The following is a 23,136-nucleotide window of genomic DNA, read 5'->3' on the forward strand; positions in this document are numbered from 1 at the left end:
CTGAGCCAGTAAGTTGCTCTTCTAACCTAAGCTATGGAAAGTCTGGTTTCTGTCCCTTGCAATCAGGAATCCTAGCACCCACTTTGCAGTCTGTGTCCTACATACAAACTGGGGGTGAAATGTTTGTTCTCAATTCACAGAGTTGCCCTGAAAAATGCTCTGAAATCTGCAAATAACTCCTCCACTGTAGATGCAGGACATGTCTAGGTCTGCCTCAGTATCCCTTTTCTCGGGGGATGTGGTAAGCTCCTCCGACTGGCCAGTGGGGCTCAGTTGATTGGGTGTTATCCTATGAACGGAAGGGTTGCTGGTTTGATTCCTAGTCAGGGCACATGCCCAGCAGGCGACGGATGTTTCACTATCACACTGATGTTTCTTTATCTCTCTCTCTCTCTAAGAAATCAATTTTTTTTTTTTAATTGCAAGTAGATGAGAAGCACACTCTTGTAACTCACCTCTCTCTCTCTCTGTGTTGTCCGATTCCGAAACATTCAGGGTGGCCTTGCATATAACCTCTGGCTTGCGGACTGAAATGCTGGCTCTCTCCTTGTGGTTTCCCATGGCTTCTAGGAGCATCCAGTAGGTGGTAGCGCCATTATTCTTCCAGGAAAGTGCAACTGTGGTCACCCCCGTGGCGACACGAAGGCCAGACACTGGGAGAGGCTCTATTTTAAAAACACGCGAACAAGATATGCATAAAGCTGATGTTTCGATATTACCCACTAAAAACCACTTCCTTTATATCAGAGACTAGGGCAAGTCCATCGATGCAGGAGAAAATATGTATCGTATGCAGAAGAGAAGAGAATAAATCTTAAATCCAGAACTTTTTAAGATCGGTAATACTCCCCAAGACAGTGGACCAACAGTGACTTGACACTCTTCTAAATTGCCCCTTTTTAAACAGCAGCATTTCAGACATCTGTTTTTGGACACCAGGAACAGAGCATCAAATAAAGTGGTTGTTTGATACGCCTAAAGGTCTCGAGTCAAGACAACACAGTAATATCATTTCGTACTACCAAGACATTTCTACGAAGGAACGCATCCCTGCATTCTGAACCCAAGGGGATTTTTCAGAGAACTTTCCATCTGTGCTATCCCCTCACCATTCTTTCCATCACCTGATTTGACTCTCAGCGACATAAACCAAACCATTTCAGCCAAAATGGCTTCCACTCCCTACCTTTATGAGAACCTGGAGCTGCGGAGAGGCGGGTGACTTGCTCAAGAACACACGCTTGGGGGCATTAGGAAAAGCAGAACCCAGGGCTCTGGCCTTAAGCACATACAAGCACAGGTATGTTGTGGACCGAGCAGAAACCCTGCCTGAGGTCTGCAGGAGGCCGGACCTGAGACACCGGGCCCCGTGCAGCTGGCCCACGGTGTGGTTCTAGTCTTCACATTGAAAGTTTGCTGATGCAAAGATTTCTAAACTGAGCCATTTGTGTGCCTTGTTCTTTTTATTTTTTTTTAATGAAACACCAACAAACTCGCCAGCTGAATGACATTGGGTACCTGTTATGAGCATCATTGTGTCACAGGGGTCAGGAATCAGGCCCCCTACGTTCCCACCACTTGTCACTCTGGGATCTCACAAGAAACCTAACTTCTCAACTTTACAGTTCCATCCACTGTAGCCCTTGGGGTTGCCAGGACAAAAATCATGGAATAAGGACAGCTAAGCACATGGTAGGTGCTGGTCCTCAGGCTGTAAGGCAGAATAAGGGTCCTCAGCTTCCGGCTGGCTGCTTCCTGCTAACTCACCACCTTCTCTTCCCCATAAACACAAGGGGCCAATTCTCTGTCCCCTTGTCCCTGCCACCATTTCTAAACTCTGTCTTCTTTTCCCTCCTTCTCTTCTAGCACCTTCTTTTCCTCTCTTTCACAATATAATATAGAAATCTTTATTTAGGTTTCCCCCTAAAACCATGCTCTGAGTTTATCAGAGGGGCCTGAGACACCCCATCTCTTAGCCCCTCTCTCCCTGGTTCTGTTTACTTAGTGGGCTTCTGGGAAAGATTTTGCTTAAAGAAATTGTTTCCTAGCTGAAAAGCAGACAAGTTGAAAACCATTGGTTTAGTGTTTGTCTGCTCTGTGTGCAGAAGGCACTGGCCCAGGCGGTCACTTCAAGCCCTGGACTCCAAGAGGCCAGACTCCTGGCTTCACCAGCCAATGAGATCACACCCCCACACCGGAAAACCAACAATGAGCCTCTTTTTCAAATGTGTGCTTCTTCTCAGCTTAAAAAGACCTTCTCACCTCTGTTTTATATTTTTGGTTCTTTTCCGCTTAAAAAAAAAAGATAGAGAGCTAATTTTGCAGCTATAACAGGTGGCTCGGGATATTGACATCTAAGCAAAGTACAAATCTAAGCTCAATGAAATGTCACTGGGCACTTTCATTTGAAACACACATTCCTCTGTAAAATCTACCAAAATTTCATTCCCCAAGAAAAATTCCTGAGAATATAAACACAACACCAATTTTCCTGGGGAGCTTAGAAGAAGCCTCGTCATTAGTGACACCATCAAAACACATTTCCAATGAGGTCGCTGCTCCCAAGTCCCAGCAGAAACATATTAACCAATAGAAACAAAAGATTTCTACAACCAAGCAGTTGGAATTACTTAAAACATCCCCAAAACAAGGGGCCTTAATACTGAATGATCAGGTGACTTGAACTTCTGGGCTTTGCACAATACAGAATCCTTTCTCCTATCCCAGAGTCAACGACAATCAATCTCTTTTCATCGGGCAACTTGAATGGACAAGGCTCTAGCCAATCGGGCAATAAGGAGTGATGGTTCATGACCATTGCTGGGAGCTAGTCATGTTACCTGTTGTGTTTTTGTTGAAATTGGCATTTCCTGGAGTGATGGAGAAGGTATATAAATTTGTTGGACTTGAGTCGGGGATATGAGTGCCGCTTTGATTTTCACCAGAAGTCTGCTGGCTGCTTTTCGTCTCTTCCTTTCCTTCAGAATGAAAAGCAGCTGAGTCGTTGTTTTTCCGTACTATATTCACACTGGTGGGACTAATGGAAACAGCAGGACTGGGTACTATTTCAATATTGTTTCCAAAGAAAAAGGAAAGAAAAAAGTTATATTTGCAAAAGAATTATTATGTGCCGGTTAATAATGCAAGTATTTTTTTTCAATAGATGAAGTTACACATATGTTGATGTGCGTGCTATTTTGTTGTATTGACAACAAGCTTCAAAATTTCATATGTCAAATTTGCTGAAGGTGTTAACATATTAGATATTTTTACACTTAAAAATGTTGAATTTTGTACCAAAAAGAAAAGAGCACTTGAGGGAAGTTTTAATTCATTACTTTATTGTGAAGAAAAGTGCTGCTGAATACTTTAGGAAGCTTATGAGGAATATGTTCCATCTCAAGAAACTTGTGACGCTGGTTTAAAGGCTTTAAAAATGATGATTTCGATGTGAAAGACAAAGAATATCCAGGTCAACCAAAAAAGTTTGAAGACTAACAATTATAAGCATTATTGGATGAAGATGCGTGTCAAACTCAAAAACAACTTACAGAAAGATTAAACGTTGCTCAGCAAACAATTTTCAATCATTTATAAGCAATGGGAAAGATTTTAAAGGAAGGAAGTGGGTACCACATCAACTGAATGAAAGACAAATGGAAAACCAAAAAGTCATCAGTATGAGAGCAAGGCCTAATCTATAGACTACTTCCCAGAAGTGAATTTTGCAATCATATACATACATGTAAGGATGTGTCTTTGTGGGGGGAAAAAGGCTTTAAAGCATAGACAAAATGACTGAGGTTGGCCATTATTTCTGTGACTTGAACGAGGGCTAAATCTTTATAGAAGCTGCTACAAACGGAGACCTCAGATGCAAAGTGAGTTTATCTCCCCATTTACAGAAAACAACCACGTGTAGTGAGGCATCATCTAGTACAGAAGTATCTGGTAACTTTTTGCCAAACCCTGAAATCAGAGGAAGCTCCATAACCTTCTGGTATAAAGATGACAAGGAACAGAATCACATAGAGAAGAAAGAACTGGTCTTAGAATCCAGTCCTGTATTTATGGACCTGCTCTCCCCCACCTGACCTGAAATTAATCCTTTCGAATCTCTCCTCTGTTGACAGCTCTAACACATTACATTAAACACTAAGGATGGGTTATTAAGGCACCATGACCTGGTAAACATGGTCACTGGATATGGACGTATAAAAAAATCTGTCCTGCCCAGCAGGCACGGCTCAGTGGTTGAGCGTCAACCTATGAACCAGGAGGTCAAGGTTCAATTCCCGGGTCAAGTGCACATGCCCAGGTTGAGCTCTCCATCCCCAGTAGGGGGCGTGTAGGAGGCAACTGATCAATGATTCTCTTCATTGATGTTTCTATCTCTCTCTTCCTCCCCCTTCCTCTCAGAAAGCAATTTAAATCCTCGAGTGAGGATTTTTTTTTAAACTATGAAAGTTACTACAGTGATTAACTATAACTTCAAAGTGGATGCATACTAATTATATTCAAGTCTGAGGAATAGCAACTTGCAACAGAAGACGAAGCACAGCCATGGGGCTCTTCTTCTCAAGGACCTAGGTACTGACCCCGGAAGAGAAAAGATGGCACAGGTAACACCATCTCGGCATGCACGTAACCTTCAAATGTCAGCGTGGAGAGTGTGCCTCACCTGGCCCTGTGGAGATGCAACCATTTATGCAATCTATGAGAGAGGCAGGAGAGGAAACAAGAGAAATGAAAAGGCACAGGCAGGGAAGAGTCTAAGGCCAATAAGTTAGTACACTTCATGCCTCAAAGCCCCTCCAGACTTGCGCTTCCTCTTGCTAGAGGGGCAGCTTATCGCTATGGTGTCCACTACAGTCAATGCTGAGGGTGGTGAGGGGGGTGCTAAAATGATAACCATGGTCACAGTGGTAGAGGCAGCAAAAGTTTGGGACCATGTTCCTGGCACCGTGCCAGGTGCTATACATACATACATACATACATACATACATGCATGCATGCATACATACTCATTAACTTTATGAGGAAGGCTACGGATCTGTTTTAAAGATGGAGAAATGTGTTGAGAACTAAATTTTGTTAGTTCGTGCAGAGATTTTGAGAAGTTTTTAGGAAAGCAAGTTCTTGTGTTTCAATGGTTTAGAAAATAAAGCACTTTTAAAATATGTTTTTTAAAATGTGTGTGCACCCAACAGGCGTGGCTCAGTGGTTGAGCATTGATCTATGAACCAAGAGGTTATGGTTCGATTCCTGGTTGGGGCACATGCTTAGATTGTGGACTCGGTTCCCAGTTTGGGGTGTGTAGGAGGCAGCCAATCAGTGATTCTCTCTCATCATTGAAGTTTCTATCTCTCTCTCCCTCTCCCTTCCTCTCTGAAATTAATTTTAAAAAATTAATAAATAAAATGTGTGTATATAGCTTGTTGGTGTGGTGTGTTTTGTTTTGTTTTGTTTTTAATAAAGATGAGGTCTAAGAGGAATTGCCCAGAGTTCAAAACTGACAGAGCCAGGAAGCCAACCTGGGCCTCTGAATCTACCCCTGTGCTCAGCCGTGGAAGCATTGCTGGAAGACCAGGCTGGAAGAGGGTTAGAGCAGCTCTCGGAAGAATCAGGATACCCTCCAGCCAGGCAACAGGGCCAAGAATGGGGAGAAGAGAGATACAACAAGTTTGCATTTTACTGTTGAAGCTCAAATAAAGAGATCTCACGTACACTGCAGACATGAAGACATTTACATTCTCTAAACCCTGCAATCCACCCCAAAGAAAGTCTTGCTCACTTGTCTGCACTTGGCAGCAGACAGAACCATTTGAGTATCTGATATAATAGTTCGTACCAGGAGCCAGCCCCGTGACTGGAGTAATGTTGTCACTTTTCCCTTGTAAATGCTGCAGATTCTGGTGGTTCACATCGATCACAGCTGTTAGTGGAAGGTTTTCCGTTGCTTTATTGGTAAGAATCTCAGTGGTGGTAGATGTGACTGTACTCAGCCCACAGGAGCCATCTAGTACACAGAAGAGAAAAGCAAAATGCAAACTAATAAAATGGCACACCCACCACATACTTGCTATACAACAGGGTGTTTTTATTTATTACACATTTTTAATCATATCATCATTCCCTCATCTTTCCTTCTGCTCCAGAATATCACCTCTATGCACAGAGGTTTTCTTCTTTCACGCCAGTGATTCAAATCTGCCAGAGGTACAAGCTTATTGAGCAAGCTGATTAACTAGGCAGAAAAAGCAACTGCAGGATTCTTCCCATTGTTTTCACAGCCTTGGTATAATGGTATAATTACTGTTATTAACCGAGATTTCTTTATTAGAAGGTTTCAGCGTGATCTGTCCCCTTTACATGGTACTCCGAGAACAGTCTAATTATTTTATCTCTATGGTTCACAAATTTTAGGATTTTACCAATCCCCCCCCCCCAAAAAAAAGTGCCCCCCTTTTTGGGGGGGAGAGGCTATTTACGGGGAGTGCCTTTAAATAAGTATTTATTTTTTAATTACAGTTAACATATAATATTATATTCATTTCAGGCGTACAACCCAATGATTAGACATTTTAACTTACTAAGTGATCACCCAAAAAGTCCCCTAATTTTGAGGACAAAAGCTACCAACTTTTTCCAAAAAGGTACATTTTTAAAAACTACCAAGTACTATTATCTTTATTTCTTATTGAAACATTTTACAACAACAACAAAAAACTAATTAACTACATAATCCCAAAATAGGCAGTATTTTCAACTGAATATATTATAGTTAGCTTCATTAAAAACTCATTCTTGCCCTAGCTGGTTTGGCTCGGTGGATAGAGCGTCGGCCTGCGGACTGAAAGGTCCCAGGTTTGATTCCCGTCAAGGGCACATGCCCAGATTGTAGGCTCAATCCCCAGTAGGGGGCCTCCAGGAGGCAGCTGATCAATGATTCTCATCATTGTTATTCCTATCTCTCTCTCTCTCTCCCTCTTCCTTCCTCTCTGAAATCAATAAAAATATATATTTTTTAAAAATTATTCTTATATCCTTATTTTTCTCATTTTACTATAGACTAGGGAGGATTTCAATGGACCAGCACTAGAGTTAGTGGGTGGGATCAAGCACTCCACATGGAAGCAAAATACACAAAAGGCTGTCTGGCTTTCTAAAGGTTATACAAACTCTGTGCACCATTTAAAAATCATGGGGCAATGTAACAACTCAAGAAAATACTTATAGGATCACAGCACATAAAATAAAGCATACTGCATCGTGGTATAATGGTTTCAATTAAGTTGTATGGGTTTTGTGTGTGTGTGTTTTTTAATCACCCATGGATATAGGTTGGGAAAAAATCACAGAAAACATAATTTTTTTCTTTGTCCATGTTGTACAATGGATTGAATTGTTTCCTTCACCAGCCGTTTCAACCCCCACAACACACATTTAAAGAACAATTGAAAACTGAATTTTCACAAATTAGCATTCTCTGTGGCTTTCCCATTGCTATTAATGTCGCTGTGTCCATCAGGGGGCAGTAACAAACAACACACGAGCGGAGAGGGAAGTGGTACTTACTACAGGCATCTGTGCACAAAATCTGTAACAGAAAAGGAAAACGGAAGTCAGCAGATTCACTCAGCCTCAGAAAATGCAAATGAGTAACAAGCAGCTGAGAATTTAATAATGGGGTGGGGTGCTAACAAGTCATTAAGCTAAGGCCTGCTCGCCTAGGTTAGGGTGTGGGGACACTGAGTCCGGGAACTCAGTGTACTGGCGGGTCAAGGATGAGCAATGGCTTCACCTGGTTGGATGTACAGAGAATGACCGGCTGGTGGCTTGCCAATGTTTGTCCTCACAGATACATCTGACACTCCCTCCTGACACTCCATCATGAACTGAGTTAGAAGGACCCAGAAAGAAAGTGCCAGAAAGAGAGGAAGGCAAGGCCAGGCCACCCTTCCCCAGAGCCATTTCCGGGTCTCAACTGCAGGGTGGAAAGCCAAATGTGGGACCGAAGAAATACACTGGGCTTGGGATTTTCGTTGTGCAAAAATTTCATCTTCTTTTTTCTGCCAAGAGGTGTCAGTAATCTTTTTTTTTTAATTCTATGGCATGCAGCTTTAGGAAGAATGAGGGTTTGAAATGAGGGTCTTTAAGACTGTTTAGTTGACAGTGTCTCCATCTGTCATCTTTAGGTCTCTGGAGGTCCTCAAAGATATTCATCGTGATCCATCAATTACTTCCCCATACTTTAAAAGCCTAAGTTGAGTGTTCTATGGTTTGATGGTGGTTAACAGAATTTTTCAAAGGAACATGAAAATAATCAAAAGGGACCTTAGTGGAAAAAAATGCCCCCCCAACTTCCCATCACACTAAGAATAAAATTCAAACTCTGAGCCACAGCATAAGGCCTCTCTGATCTCCTCACCCCCTCAAGCCCTCACAGTGTTGCTGAAACTGGTTTCCCCTTTAGAGACTTACAGATTTACTATTGGCTTCTCCAAAACATTCTGCCCAGACCTTCCCATGGCACAGCCTAAGAGTCACTTCTTCCATGAGTCCTTCTCCAACCAGCCAATGGAAGTCAGTGCCCCTCACGCTCCATCACATCATAGTGTGTTTTCTCCTCAGCATTTACCTCAATTATGCTCAGTCTCCTCCAACCAAAGTACACGTTGCATGAGAACAGAAGCCTCCTCTGTGCCCTGTGCCTAGAGTGGTGCGTACAGCAGGGACTCAACCAATGCCACTGAAGAAAAGAATGAGCCTCTCATTTTAGCGAGGAGTCAAATCCAAAGGTCCAGAGATGGGGAAAGATTAGCCCCAAGATTCCAGGACAAGGCCAAGGCCTGACAAAAAGCACTATGGGAACCTCCACTTCCAAATGCATGCTGAGGATAAAAAGGAAAGAACTCTAGCTTACTAAGCACCTACTGTGTGCCAGGCACTGAGCAAGGCTTCCTCTACATCCAGTGTCTGAGCACAGGGTCCTGGAATCGCGATTAGGAGCATGGGATCTGGAACCAGACCACCTGGAGGAAATCATTGAGTGCCAACATTTGCTGGCTATGTGACTTGGGCCAAGTAGCTTGATCTCTCTGATCCTCAGTGTCTACATCTGTAAACAGGATGATAATCACAGCTGCCTTGTTGCAGTGAGGATGAAATGAAACCATCTATGTAGCTGCTGTTGCCATCATCATCACCTTTCAAACTTCACAGCAACTCTACAAGGAATTTTCACCCCCATTTTTCCAACGACAACACCAAGGCTCAGATCCTTGTAACAAAACCAGTGAGCAATCTGAAACTCACAATGTCCAAAATATTTCAATAATTGGTCAACAACTGAGTTACAGAGGTGGGCATTAAGGCCCAGAGAGAGCAGGTGGCTTACCCAAGGACACACAGCTGGTGAAGAAGCACCAAAACCAGAACCCAGGTATTCACCTCTGTCTTGACCTCAACCACTCTAGCCTTGCTTCTCCAATGCCTTCTCTCCTAAGATTCTAACCTGACCTAGAGGGTCACCTTCCTTCTTGCCATCACTCTACAAAGTCACCCAAGGTCATCTACAGATGACCGAAGGCTTATGCAGTCCCCCATAGCTGAGTAACAGGAGCAAAACCTGAGATAAGGGAAAGAGATAAAGCTCTCTGACTTGACAGGAAGACATACCAACATATGAGAGAAGAATATGAGACTGTTTCTCAGTTCTACCAAGCACTTTGGTTATTTAAACGCCTCAGGTACAGTAGAAACCCATTGGTCAACCAGATGGCTTGGCATGAATTGTATCCCAAAATGCCCAACACTACACAGTAGATTCTTCTCCCTCCTCCTTTCTGAGGAGCTGGCCCTTGGTATTGAGTCCCCCAGCCTGTCCATAGCTGCCCTCTCCCATAGAAAGGTATGTTCTTTTTCACACCTCCTTTAGTTATGCTGATGAGCCAAAGCTCTCTCTCCTCATCTTCGGGAAGCACCAGCAGTTCCCCAAATTGAACTCCACAGAAAACAAAACTATTAACAATATCCTCGAGGCCATCCCAATTCGGCCAAAGCCATGGCCATCACATCAGTGGTCCACTCTGAACACTGGATTCTTCCTAGGCAACACCTACTCACAGGGAGCTCACTAGCTGCATTTACCTAAAACTTCTAAATTCTACCCCAACTCCTGGGCATATAAACATTCTCCTACAAACACACCCAAGTGGACCCATGCATAATCTCTTTCCCTCTCTTTGAGTCCCTCTCTGCACCATTAAACCTGTCTCCCGTCTATAAACATCAGAATAACCTCTGACTCCTCCCTCCTCCATCCTTCCTGGGTGCACTCAGTGGCCATGTCCTAAAAAATGCTTTTCTGCCCAATACACCTTGACTTCCCATTTCCATACTGTGGCTACCTTAAAACAACTCCTCATAACCTGCAGCCCTAAATAAAAGAATCAGACTCATCCTAGGTATTCATCGTGATCCATCAATTACTTCCCCACACTTTAAAAGCCTAAATTGAGTGTTCTATGGTTTGATGGTGGTTAACAGAATTTTTCAAAGGAACATGAAAATAATCAAAAGGGACCTTAGTGGAAAAAAATGCCCCCCCAACTTCCCATCACACTAAGAATAAAATTCAAACTCTGAGCCACAGCATAAGGCCTCTCTGATCTCCTCACCCGTCATGCCCTCACAGTGTTGCTGAAACTGGTTTCCCCTTTAGAGACTTACAGATTTACTATTGGCTTCTCCAAAACATTCTGCCCAGATCTTCCCATGGCACAGCCTAAGAGTCACCTCTTCCATGAGTCCTTCTCCAACCAGCCAATGGAAGTCAGTGCTAATAAGAACTCAGACCATTTCCATTTTTATTTTTTTATTTATATTTATTTATTTGATGCTCTCAGGACACACAGAGAAGGGTTATATCTGCTACGCTACATTTCTGTCCCAATCCTGGCAGCACACTGCAGTGACTCCATCTATAATCCCTCACTTAGAACCTAAAAAGCCAAAACCTCCATTTGTGAACAGCAAAGGTGAGAGCCAGGCCCTGTTCCTTCATCCACGTACCTGACTGCCGCTCACCTAGTCTCTCCCTTCAATGCACAGTGAAAAATAAGTAAAGGGCTAGATCAGGCTTTCTAAAATATGCCAGAATTCATCAGGATCTTGGCAGGGACAGGTGACAGACACACTCAACCAGGGTAAGTGTGGAAAGTTCAAAAGGGTCTGTGTACAGGATGTGGATGGGGTAAGGGAAACCAATAAGAAACGGCAAGAATCCTGAGATAGCCGTGGCTAGGAGGTTCAGTTAATTAGAGTGCTGTCCTGATATGCCAAGGTTGCAGGTTCAATCCCAATCAGAGCACATATATATGTCAACCAATGAGTGCATAAATAAGTGGAACAACAAATTGATACCTCTCTCTCTCTCTCTCTCTCTCTCTCTCTCTCTCTCTCTCTCTCTCTCTCTCTCTCCCCTTTCCCTCTTCCTCTTTCTCTCTAAAATCAATAAAATCTAAAAATAAAAATCCTGAGACAGCAGCAATGATAAAGGACAAGGACTTCCTCTCCCACATCTCCAGCTGGGTCCTCTTTCTAGGCATTCGGCCAGGAAGCTGGAGGCCAAGGGCACACAGCACCCACTGGTGCAGAAAAAATCAGTCCCCCCTTTAGGCTGCAGGGTGGAGATGGGTAGGTGGGAATCTGCAGGGCCACAGGGAAGATCCAGGGCACAGAGCTCATTCACTGCTGAGGAACCGAGTCTGGTGAGTACAGCCCAACACAGTGATCAAGTGCTTCAGGTTCAACTTGCCCTAATACTTGTGAGCTCTGGGGCTCGAGGGTCTCACCAAGCCATCTGTTTCCTCAATTATAAAATAGCCAAAGGATACATGCAATACAGATCCCACAGCTGAGTTCTCTTGAGGTTCAAGCAAGACAAGGTTCCTACATTCCCAGCCTCACAGCCTTCTTCCTGCCTCATCAAAGCTCCAACGCTGCCACCCATAACTCATCTGATGACCTTCTGTGACCACTCCAGCCCCTAGGAGCTCTCCAGGCTCTGAGCCCCTTGCCATCCATGCCTTTTCCTGGAGCCTTCACTGTGCCAGGCCCTAGGGGAGGTGCCAAAGGTACCAAGGGCACTTATGGTTGTGTTTCTGGCTCACCAAGAGCTCACAGGCAAGTAAAACCAAAGAGCATGAGCATGCAATGTAGACAGGAACCAGCAGCTGAAAACAGGGAGTGGGGAGGTCACCTTTGGAGCCTGGGGGTAAGGTGGCTTGAAGGTGATATATAGAATGAGAGCAACTCCATGTGGAAATTTAATGCTGTTTGGTTCTACCTGTTATAATATTAATTAAGCCCTAACTATTGGCCAATCACTGCATTACAGGTGTCATCTCATTTAAGTCTTCCAACAATCCCAGAAGGCAGGCAACTGTGTTAATCCCCATTTTGCAAGTGAAGCAACTAAGATCTGGAAAAGTTAAGCTCCAGACCCATCATCTTACAACTAATGAGGGAACAGCCCAGATCTCCTGACTCTGAAGCCTCGGCCTAAAGCAATAACCTGGTTCGTCCCTGGACAAATCACAGCTGAGGCCATGGGACCCAAATGCAATTTCAGGGCCACCTGTCACAAACCCTCACCTTGGAAACGGGGTCTATCAACCCATTTAAATAGGCTGAATTTAAAAGGTTTCTGTACTGCTCTCAACGGGAGCAGCTTGAGGCTAAATTCACAGAGGAGCCTGGGTTTAAGCTAGTGGCAAGCTTCGGGCTTTCTATTCTACATGATCAATTTTTAGAGATGGGTAACAAGTGACTGCCTAACACAATGGGTAACAATAGACTCTTTATCCTTCTAAAACCAAGCCCACACACCATATGACAATAGTTATTTTTACCCACTGACGTAATTAACCAAAATGTGAACCGCTTCAAGCCATTTTTATAAAATCCAGTAGCATTTTATGGGGTTTGGAACATGCACAGATTTCAATTCTGAAAGGCTATCATTCTTTCTCGCTCTCATTTATCTCCCCTGTGAAATTATCCGACAGCTCCCTATAAAACTGGCCCCTGGGAGGTAAATCATTGATCAAGGAACATAGTAAATGGAACGGGCTCTCCCACTGAACCCAGAAGCCAGGCAATAAACGCCATTATAAGAAACTTCCCAGAAGGCAGTTGTGACATTGTGTGGTGCCCTAAGCACCTGGCATCCATGTCCACCCTAGGATCCAAAAGGCAGGGGACTGGAAGGCTAGCAGGCAGCATGGCAAGCTACCCACAGCACAAGATACTGGGCAGAGCAAGGAGAAAATGAGCTAGCTCACTCCACCTCATTTGCAAATAAATGACTCCCTCCACTTGATGCTGTCATCAAAAGGCATCATGGGGAAGGGTGGGCATAATCCATAATTCTGCATCCTCGAAAAGCCGGGGCAAAGCTTCGATTGAGGGAATGAGCACCAACCACCCTGCAAACCACCAGCTGGATCATCTCTTCCCTCTTGGGAGCTTTGAAGGCATGATGAACTCTTTCAAACGCACGGAGAAAAAAGTTACCAGAGGGGCTATTTTGGTGAGGCTATGTGAACTTGAGATGTAGAACTGAGGATGACCTTGGAATCCCAGGCCAGAAGTTTCCACGGGTATTTTTAGCAAAACTATTTTTCAAAACAAATCTCATTAAGAACCATATACAGAGATTTCTATATTCCATACATGTCAGTACATATATAAATGTATATGTATGCATATGAATACTTGGATAAAAGCAAGTCTTGTTATTATACATTTATTTTAAAGTTCAAGTAATCTTAGTTTTTTAAATATTTTTATTGATTTTTAGAGAGAGTTTGGTTTTTTGGTTTTTAAATATTTTTATTGATTTATTTTATTTTATTTTATTTTATTTTTTAGATAGAGAGGAAGGGAGGGAGAGGGAAGGCGAAGCATTGATATGAGAACAGAGCATCAATTGGCTGCCTCCTGCACACTCCCTACTGGGGATGGAGCCCACAACTCGGGCATATGTCCTGGGAATTGAACCAGCAAGCTATTGGTTCATGGGACAACGCCCAAAAATTGGAGTACATCAGCAAGAGCACCTAGTGTTACGTTGAATATAATCGCTAAATAACCAAGTTCTAAATAACTGGTGTTCTCCAATGTATTAAAATTTGCTGTAACACATATTTCCATTTTATTTTTTAATATATATTTTTTTATTGATTTCAGAGAGGAAGGGAGAGGGAGAGAGAAACAGGAACATCAATGATGAGAAAGAACCATTTTTCGGCTGCCTCCCACTGGGGATCGAGCCCACAATCCAGGCATGTGCCCCTGACCAGTATCAACCGGGGACCCTTCAGTCCACGAGCCAAACCAGCCAGGGCCATATTTCCATTTTTAACACAGCCAAATTGAAAGGGAGGACCATGTTTTTAATGAAACTCAAACATTTATGGAGCTCCTGACATATCTAAAGAAGGTAATTTGAAAACCCTTTGACTTTATGAAGGAATAAAGTAAGTCCCAGAATGATTCAGCAACTCGATTCAGACACCAACACTGAGACTACGGCCCGAATCCCTGCACAGGGCCTGTCTCCTCACCTCAAGAGAGGGTCCCAGTTGGCAGGCCCAGATCTCTGTCTGAGCCCTTTCACATTATATAATAAATTTGGGGGAGGGTCCTAAATTTGAGCTCCTTTGCCCAAATCTAGCCCACTAACATGTTTTATTTTACCCAGTGTTTATTTGGTTTTTTATTTATCTCCATTAAAACACTATCCTATTTTTCCCCATTGTGGTTTTTTTCCAAGTCTTCTGAAATATAATTGACAAATAAAAATTGCATATAATTAAGGTGTAAATGTGACATATTACCACAGTACTTCCTAAAATCTTGAGCAAGTACGGTATTTCAAAATTGGGAGACTGGCCCTCGCTGGTTTGCCTCAGTGGATAGAACATCAGCCTTTGGACTGAGGGGTCCTGGGCTTGATTCCACTCAAGGGCATGTACCTCGGTTGCAGTCTCCATCCCTAGCCCTGGTTGAGGCACATGCAGGAGGCAACCAATCGATGTGTCTCTCTCTATCACTCCCCTTCCCTTCCACTCTCTCTAAAAATCAATGGAAAAACATCCTCAAATGAGGATTAACAAAAATAAAAATTAGGACACTGGAGCATTTCAAAAATCCTGATTTTTAGTTAAAAAAAAAAAAAAAATGAGTCTGGCTTTCTTAACTGACCACAGCTAATTGGATCTGCCGACTCCCCCTTGCAATGGGTAAGTGCTTGGAATTCACCTTTCTGGTACTGGCACCTCAATGCTGAGACCAGATAGCTGTTGGCCTCATGGCACCCTCATTGTTCACCCTCTCTCTCAAACACGAACATATGAAAGACCGAGACAAGGTATGGCTTTTCATTATTGGGCCCATTCCATTTATTCATGTTCCCAACTCCTCCTAAGACCTTCGATTGAAGTGTACCTGGTGATCAAGTTCAAGGGATGCCATTATTAACGAACTGTTCACCCTCTGTTTCTCCTGGAGGAAGAGCTCTCTGGCCAAGGTCAAATGTGAACAGTGTGCATGCTGTGAACAAGAAATGCATCTCTTGCCTTCCCCTAAGTTCTCTGCTCATCCCCAGACCTGCCCCCATGCCATCACCACCTTGAAAAAGTGCAAAATGGGGTTGAGAGTTCTGATGCTTCAGTTGAAGTCTTTTACTTCCTCTTCTTGAATCTGAATAATTAAGCCACTCCATAAATCCCACCAATTCCCTCCTACACCGCCCATCCGCCTCAGAGGATGATAAAAATAGCTAACAGCCACCACTTACTCAGTGCTTTTATGTTCAGGGCTGTTCCTCAAGGAACTTTCCCTACCTCCACCCTGGAATCAGGGCCAGTAACCTCGCTTCTTCAGATCTGGCAGCTGTAAGTTACCATCTACTCTGTAGGCTTGATGTGAGGGGGATTAAGCAGCACATAGTAGGTGCTATGTAAACAGCAGCAAACATGAGTCATCGAGGCGGGAGAGCACAGGAATCAGGAGGTCACACTCTGCAGTCCAGTCCGACCAGCTACATGAACCTGGTGAGCCCCTCATCCTCTCTCAGCAGTAATCATAGCAGCACCTACCCCAGCAAGGCGGGGATGAAGTACTGATCAGTACTGATAAGTATTGATAAGTAAGATGAGCATGGGAGGGGGACAGGGGAAGATGTGTGTTTGAGAATTTTCATAACAAAACAAAAAAAGATATGAATGGTCTTTATCTCATAGGATTGCTATGACGAGACTTCAATGATATAATCCATGGGAAGCACTTAACTAACGTACAGTGAATGTGGCACAAATGGCAACTAGTGTGACAATTATTCCCCCCAGCAGAGGCTGGGGAGGCCAAGAGGTGGCCCTCAGGGAGGGTGAGCTGTCATGCAACAAGACTAAGGAAAAAGCAAGACTAGAAGGAATTTCTGCGACCACAGAAGCAAGAACTTGGGTTAGAATTCTCAGATGCCGCGTGCTTGTCTCCCGTTGCCTATCACGGCCAGAGCTGCACTGAGGCCATCCCGTATCCACACACAGACAGCGACACTTTCTGCAAACCCACCATCAAGCCCACCCCCACATTGCCAGAGTGCCTCCCCAGTTCTCTCTCACACACACACACACACACACACACATACACACACACACACCACTCCTCCCCACGTGACAGGACCATCTCAGGGTGGGCCCGGAAGGCGCAGGTGGTGGTGACAGGCCCATCCTTATACAGATTTTTCTGCCTACAATGTCCCTTCTGATGAAAAAGTATGCAGACAACAGAGAAATTTCAATTGTTCTCCACTCGGCTTTTAACAGTAACTTAATAATAAAAATAATCACCACACAAAGTGTGTCCCGTGACAAAGCCACATCATCCTCCACACTAAGAGCCTGATCTTGGATAAAATGGCACTTTGGCAAGTCGCCTGGAGCAGGTACTATCAACCCAGTGACTGCACACGGTAAACACTTTTATTTTATTTCCAAACAATGAAACGAGGACCGGGAGTCAGAAAACACTGGGTTGCTGGAGAGCTGGTTTGGGGGAACGCTGCTCCCTACCTCCCCCCAGGACCCGTGAGGACAGCGCTGGGAGGCGACAGGGATTTGCAATATCCCATAAAGCCTAAAGAATTCTTGCCCTAAACCAGAGGTTGGCAAAGTGTTTCCGTAAAAGGCCAGACATTACTGGCTTTGCACGTTTCTTGGGCTTCGCACGTCATATAACTCTGTTGTCGTGGTGTGAAATCAGACACAGATAACACACCGACGGACGATCCTGGCCGTGTTCCAATAAAACTTGAATCGTACGTGTTACATGTGCATTTAATTTCCAGCTGTCATAAGATATAGTCTTCTCTTGATTTTTTTTCAACCATTAAAAAATGTAAAAAAAAAAAAAAAAAAAAACACTAGCTGACGGCCACCCAAAAACAAGCAGTGGCTAGATTTGGCCCTCAGGACCATAGTGTACTGGCCACGACCCTAAATCACAGAGTTCCCCGGGACAGAGCCGCAGGCAGACCAACGGCAGGTCAGCGCCTGAGCCTGTGGGCTGGGGCTGGTTCCGTGCCCTGGTTCCCACAATTACTAGCTTGAGCGCTAACCTAAAGTTCCATCTTCTCCTCTGAAAATAGGGACCATACCAGCCCCCTCCGTAAACATGTGAAAGAATTAAATGAAATCACGTCTGACGCAAAAGCAAATGTTTAAGAGAAGATAACTCTATCGTTGCTGCCATTGTTTCTTCGCTTTTGGCTAGATTTCAGCCAACTCCGTTTAAAAATCACAGGATCTCAGATGCTAATCTGAATTTCCAGTTGGAACACTTCGGCTCCTAACACATGGAAAGGAACAACCTTTTTCTAAATGAGGACAGGGCATAAAGAGATAAAACAACTTGCAATAATGGCCCGTTGGTGACAGACAGAGGATAGTGCCTTGTGGTCAAACCCATGAACCACAGAGCTGCTTTCTCTGAGTGGCATCCCCCAGTACCCAGCATACCTGCAGTCTGGCCCTCTCTCACAGCATAAACGTAAGAGGAATCACACATATCATGTCCAATTTGCCCAGCACCTGGCCTCCCCTGTCACGTGTTCAGTCAGCACTGGCTGATCAGTGGGTTTTCACTGGGTCTCCAAGGCCTAGAACAGAGCTGGCCTGGCCATTGCTGGGCAACGCTGAATAGATGTGTGGGAGAATAAGCCATGGGGAGATGTGTGGTAATCACAAAGGAGCATACGACCTTAGGGATTATCTGTGCCAACCCATCTCTATTTAGAGCTGAGGGAAAATACTACATGATCTCACTCATTGGTGGCTAATAAAGAACATTATAACCTGATGAACAAAAAGATAGACACAGAGGCAGTAAAGCATCAAACAGACTGTCAAATTACAGTGGGAAGGTGAGGGAGAGGTGAGGGAGATAAGAGATCAACCGAAGGACTTGTATGCATGCATATAAGCATAACCAATGGACGCAAAACACTGGGGGTGAGGGCATGTATGGGAGTGGGGAGGGGGGGGCGGCGATGGTAAGATATGTACACATATAATACCTTAATTTAAAAAAATGAAAACAAAATTAAAAAGAAAAGAAAAGAAAAAGAAAAAAATAGAGTTGAGGAAACAGAGCCCAGAGAGGCATAGCAATTTGTCCCAAGTACCTAAGTCTGAAACTCAACATTCAGCCATGCTTTCAGTGACTGAAACTATATGCCAGGCCCTGTGGTCATTAGGTACACAGTCTCCAATTGCCGAAAGACTATCAAGGGAGACAAAGACATAACCAACTGACTTTTTTCTCTCCTTTTAAGAACCACTTAATTTGGTGAGGTCATCAGCAGGTTATGTTCCACACTTTACATCTCCTTCTGAACTTTTCAAAACACACACACTTTTTTTTTTTTTTTTTCCTCCAGCAGATGAAATCAATACCTACTATAAAGGAAAATGTGAGTCCTGAAAGAACGCACGTCTCAGTCACATTTTTCCAGGTATCAACATACCTCGCATTCCCGGGATAATCTGTGCAGCCCTCCCCTCCTCTGGCTCATGCCGGTTCTCCTACCTAGAAAATGAGCCGTTGCCCTCCCTCCTTTGCCCAACAGCTTGGCCAAACTCAATTCCCCCGCACAGCCTGAGCTTTCCTCGGTGCTGTGCTCGGCCCAGCCTCACCTCTCATCGCTCCTTACTTAACCGTGTCTCTTTCACCAGCTGGAAACCCCTTGAAGTTGGGGACTATATAACTCACGCCTCGCACAGCACCTCAACTGGCTGATGGCTGGAAGGCTGTGCGCAGTGTGGCAGGTGAAGCGCATGAGGGTGAGGACAAGGTCTAGACAGGAGAATTGGGTTGGATTTGGACAGCGGGAGAGAACAAAAGAGAACATTCACGTCAAAGAATGTTAGGGGGAAAATACAATGGCATGAAAGGGGGGGGGGGGGGTTGTTAACAATGCAAAGGCCCATCCCTGTCCTACTTTAACCAGCCTGGGTCTCCAGGTTCTTTATGGGCCCTGACTCACCCTCCAAAGTTTGAGAACCACTGGCTTAAGATATTTTTTTTTTTTGCTTTTGTATTTAATTTTTTTTATTAAGGTATTATATGTGTACATACCTTACCATTGCCCCCAAGGCTTAAGATATTTTAAAGGGCCGAAACTGGTTTGGCTCAGTGGATAGAGTGTTGGTCTGCGGAATGAAAGATCCCAGGTTCGATTCCGGTCAAGGTCATGTACTTTGGTTGTGGGCACATCCCCTGTAGGGGGTGTGCGGGAGGCAGCTGGTTGATGTATCTCTCTCATCAATGTTTCTAGCTTTCTATCCCTCTTCCTTCCTCTCTGTAAAAAATCAATAAAATATATATATTTTTTTTTTAATTTTTTAAAGATATTTTAAAGGGACAGTGAGACAAGATGATGCAAACCAGAGACACCCTCTGGTTTGAAGTCGCCACAACCTGCAAGCTCCCAGGAAGTCCCTGAACAACTCCAGGGGATGAGCTGGGAGTTGGTTTGGTTTGAGGAAACCCAGACAAAACTTAAGACATCCTTTAATGGTCCTTAAACAAAGGAGGGGCCTCATCCTGAGGATTCCAGGCTAAAACCGGACTCTATTGGGGGGGAAAGGCGCCCAGCGGGAGTGTTTTCCTGGGACGCATTGCAAATTTCTGGCAGCTTCTTGCAATGCCCCCTTCAACAAATCCAGCAACCCAACAGATCGTGGAGAGTCATTCCCGAGGCCTGTGTAGGAATTTAGGCTAAGAGAGATTTTCCCCACTAACCAAGAACCTGAACCGTTTTCCTATGGAGGCCAGAAGACCGATATTCCGTCACTCCACACCATCTGTTCAAACAGCACGTTCCTGTTTGCATTTGTGGATCCCTTACTTTTCCTTCTGTGCTTTCAGGGAATGAAATTCCACACACGAGAGACATGAGGGATATAAACATGTTCTGTAAACAGCAATGAGTTGTGCTGGGTTCCAGCCAGACCTATAGCAAATGAGTCAGCATTTTGCAGAAGAAGAATGGATGATAGATGGCAGACCTGGGCTCAACTCTCCATCACCAGGCGTATAACACTGGGTCATTACCAATTCTCTAGAAACTTTAGTTTCCACATATTCTACCTGACTTCCCACGGTTATGGCAAGCAAGAACATCCATAAAGCCTTGTACAAAATAAATGCTTAATAAATGTGAGCTGGTCACATCCCTAAGGTACACTGGTCTTCAGAAGTAGCGAAGTTTAGCTTTGAACAAAAGACACACAACACACCCACAGGCATGTTACCTAGTTGAAGATAGTTATTGACTATTAACAATAATTACTGCATTGTGCAAATAAATTGCATTATCTAAAAAAGTCACCCTCCTCCAAAGTTTGCATTAACAAAGAAAAAGCTAAAATTCTCGAAGTCTCATAAGTCCAGTCCATTTTTCTTTGCCATCTAATAAGACACTTTTTATTTCCTTTCATGGGCTGAAACTTCACTAAAAGGCAAATTGTCTGAGGGCATGCCTCAGAGACAACAGGACTCTGTGTGTGCTCAAATAATCCCCTGTTCCAGTTGACTGTTTTCTATTTTTTCTGAATAGACACTGTACAGAATCGGGAATCAGAAACGGTCCTGTGATCTCCCTAATTGCTTCCACAGACGAGTCCAAATGGGTAAATTTTTTCAAAGACACAACTGACTCAAACCCTAAATGCTCCTCAAGTAGCTCCCATCCTTCTCTCCCACACTGGTGGGACCCCCCCCTCCGCCAGCCCCGATCCCCAGGCTGGGCAAGAACCCAAATGGCAGAGAGGGCTCCCCCTCCAGACAAGACCCATCTCCACCCAGTGAAGGCCGGCGCTCAGAGAGGAAGGCCAAAAAGTCAGAGACAGCGTGTTCTTGGGCATCTGTCCTTGTGTTACCCTGGAGTTGACCCCGAGTCTGATCCAGAGTCTAACACTGTGGAGTTGCTGTGCTACCAAGAGCTTCTGCACCCCACAACCATCCTCAGCAGCCATGGACAAGCTTCGCATGCACCCATCCATGACAGTAGACACCACAAACCAGCCCACACGATCTCAGATTTGACAGATGTCAGCAGCAACTGGGGTCTCAGTCTTCCCAGCATTTTCCTGGAATTCTCCAAATCCCTTTTATTAGCTATGCAAGGTAACAGGCAGGTCCTATTCGTGAGAAGGTAGGGCCCAAGGAGAGACTCAAGTCCTATCAGTAAAGAGTGTAAGTTTCAAATTCCCAACAGGTTGTTTTGTTTTGTTTTGTTTTTTATTTATTTTTACAGAGAGGAAGGGAGAGGGGTAGAGAGCTAGAAACATCAATGAGAGAGAAACATTGACCAGCTGCCTCTTGCACACCCCCTACAGGGGATGTGCCCGCAACCAATGTACATGCCCTTGACGGAAATTGAACCTGGGACCTTTCAGTCCACAGACCGACGCTCTATCCACTGAGCCAAACCAGTTTCAGCCAAATTCCCAGCAGGTTTGACATCAGACAGATAACGCTTGATTTCAGACACCAACCTCTGTTGAAGTTATTTCCTTATTCAATAAGCTTAATATGCCAGGGACATCCTATTGTAGTACTTAGTAAGCTCCATAAAATAACCTCATTGCCATCTTTTAAAAACAAAGGTTATCAAAAGCTCCAGAAAGGTCACTTTGGCAAGATCTTTTGCTGGCACTCTATTTGAGATCTAGGAGGGAATATTACACTCTGACATGTTTTCACAAATTAAACATCAGGAAAACCATTTTACGGGGTCCCCACTGTTCAAAGGGAAATCTCCCTGCTTGCACTGTGGCTTCTGACATCCTGCCAAGTGTCAGACACCGAAATGTGAATGGGATTAAAAAGGATTAAGACGGAGTAAGTGCTATTAACAGCTCCTCGATGGCGGGCATCTATCTTCCTCGGGAGGCGATGGCCCCCCCCAGGGAAAAGCAAGGGCTGAGAGGGAACGCAGCTCCTGCAACACCTGCTCGCTTGGGATGGCGAGGTCAGGGGCGAATGCTGGGTCCGCTCCAGCCACAGCGCGGGTCTGTCAAAGGTCTGCACCGCTCCTCTTGACACATCATCAAAGAACACTGCACCCTGGGGCGCCGGGGCTGCAGGGCCATGGGTGAGCAGCGCCTTCCCTCTGTATTATGTTAGAGCAGCCAACTCCTCTTGACCAATCAAATCTTAGGTGAAACCCAAATAAAGCCAGATATGATGGCCAACATCGGCAGCAAGCCTTCATTTAAAATTTTCAAACTGCCGCGTTGGTTCACTCGGGAGCATGGATCTATTTTTATCAACGGCAGCCTGAGCAAACGTAAACATCTGACATCACGTGTTGCACCTCGTCCATCTCTGGGTTTCGTGTGGTTTCACAAAATCAATAAAAAGCTGATTCAGTGAGATGTGTAGCCGCAAGCGGTGAAAGTTGGATAATTCATCTCAATTAAACCGAGATCGGCGGTTTTATTCCTCGGGGTGTCATCAAAAGTGAAGCTGGTGGTACTGAGGAGCATATGGGTAGCCTCC

The 23,136-nt window shown here is 44.4% G+C and overlaps 1 protein-coding gene across 1 annotated transcript in view; it reads right to left on the reverse strand.

The window, feature by feature from the left end:
- The window catches only part of PTPRJ (protein tyrosine phosphatase receptor type J), a 132,996-nt gene that overhangs the window by 26,765 nt on the left and 83,095 nt on the right, over positions 1 to 23,136 (reverse strand). Inside the window, exons 2-5 of the mRNA XM_084894999.1 lie at positions 7,575 to 7,600; positions 5,852 to 6,018; positions 2,841 to 3,062; positions 456 to 665 (exon numbers count right to left, since the gene is read on the reverse strand). Of these exons, the coding sequence (XP_084751125.1) occupies positions 456 to 665; positions 2,841 to 3,062; positions 5,852 to 6,018; positions 7,575 to 7,600 (625 nt within the window). The remainder of the gene's footprint in view (positions 1 to 455; positions 666 to 2,840; positions 3,063 to 5,851; positions 6,019 to 7,574; positions 7,601 to 23,136) is intronic.

This window comes from Pipistrellus hanaki (genome assembly GCF_964339955.1).
Source record: "Pipistrellus hanaki genome assembly, chromosome: 9".
Lineage (NCBI taxonomy): Eukaryota > Metazoa > Chordata > Mammalia > Chiroptera > Vespertilionidae > Pipistrellus > Pipistrellus hanaki.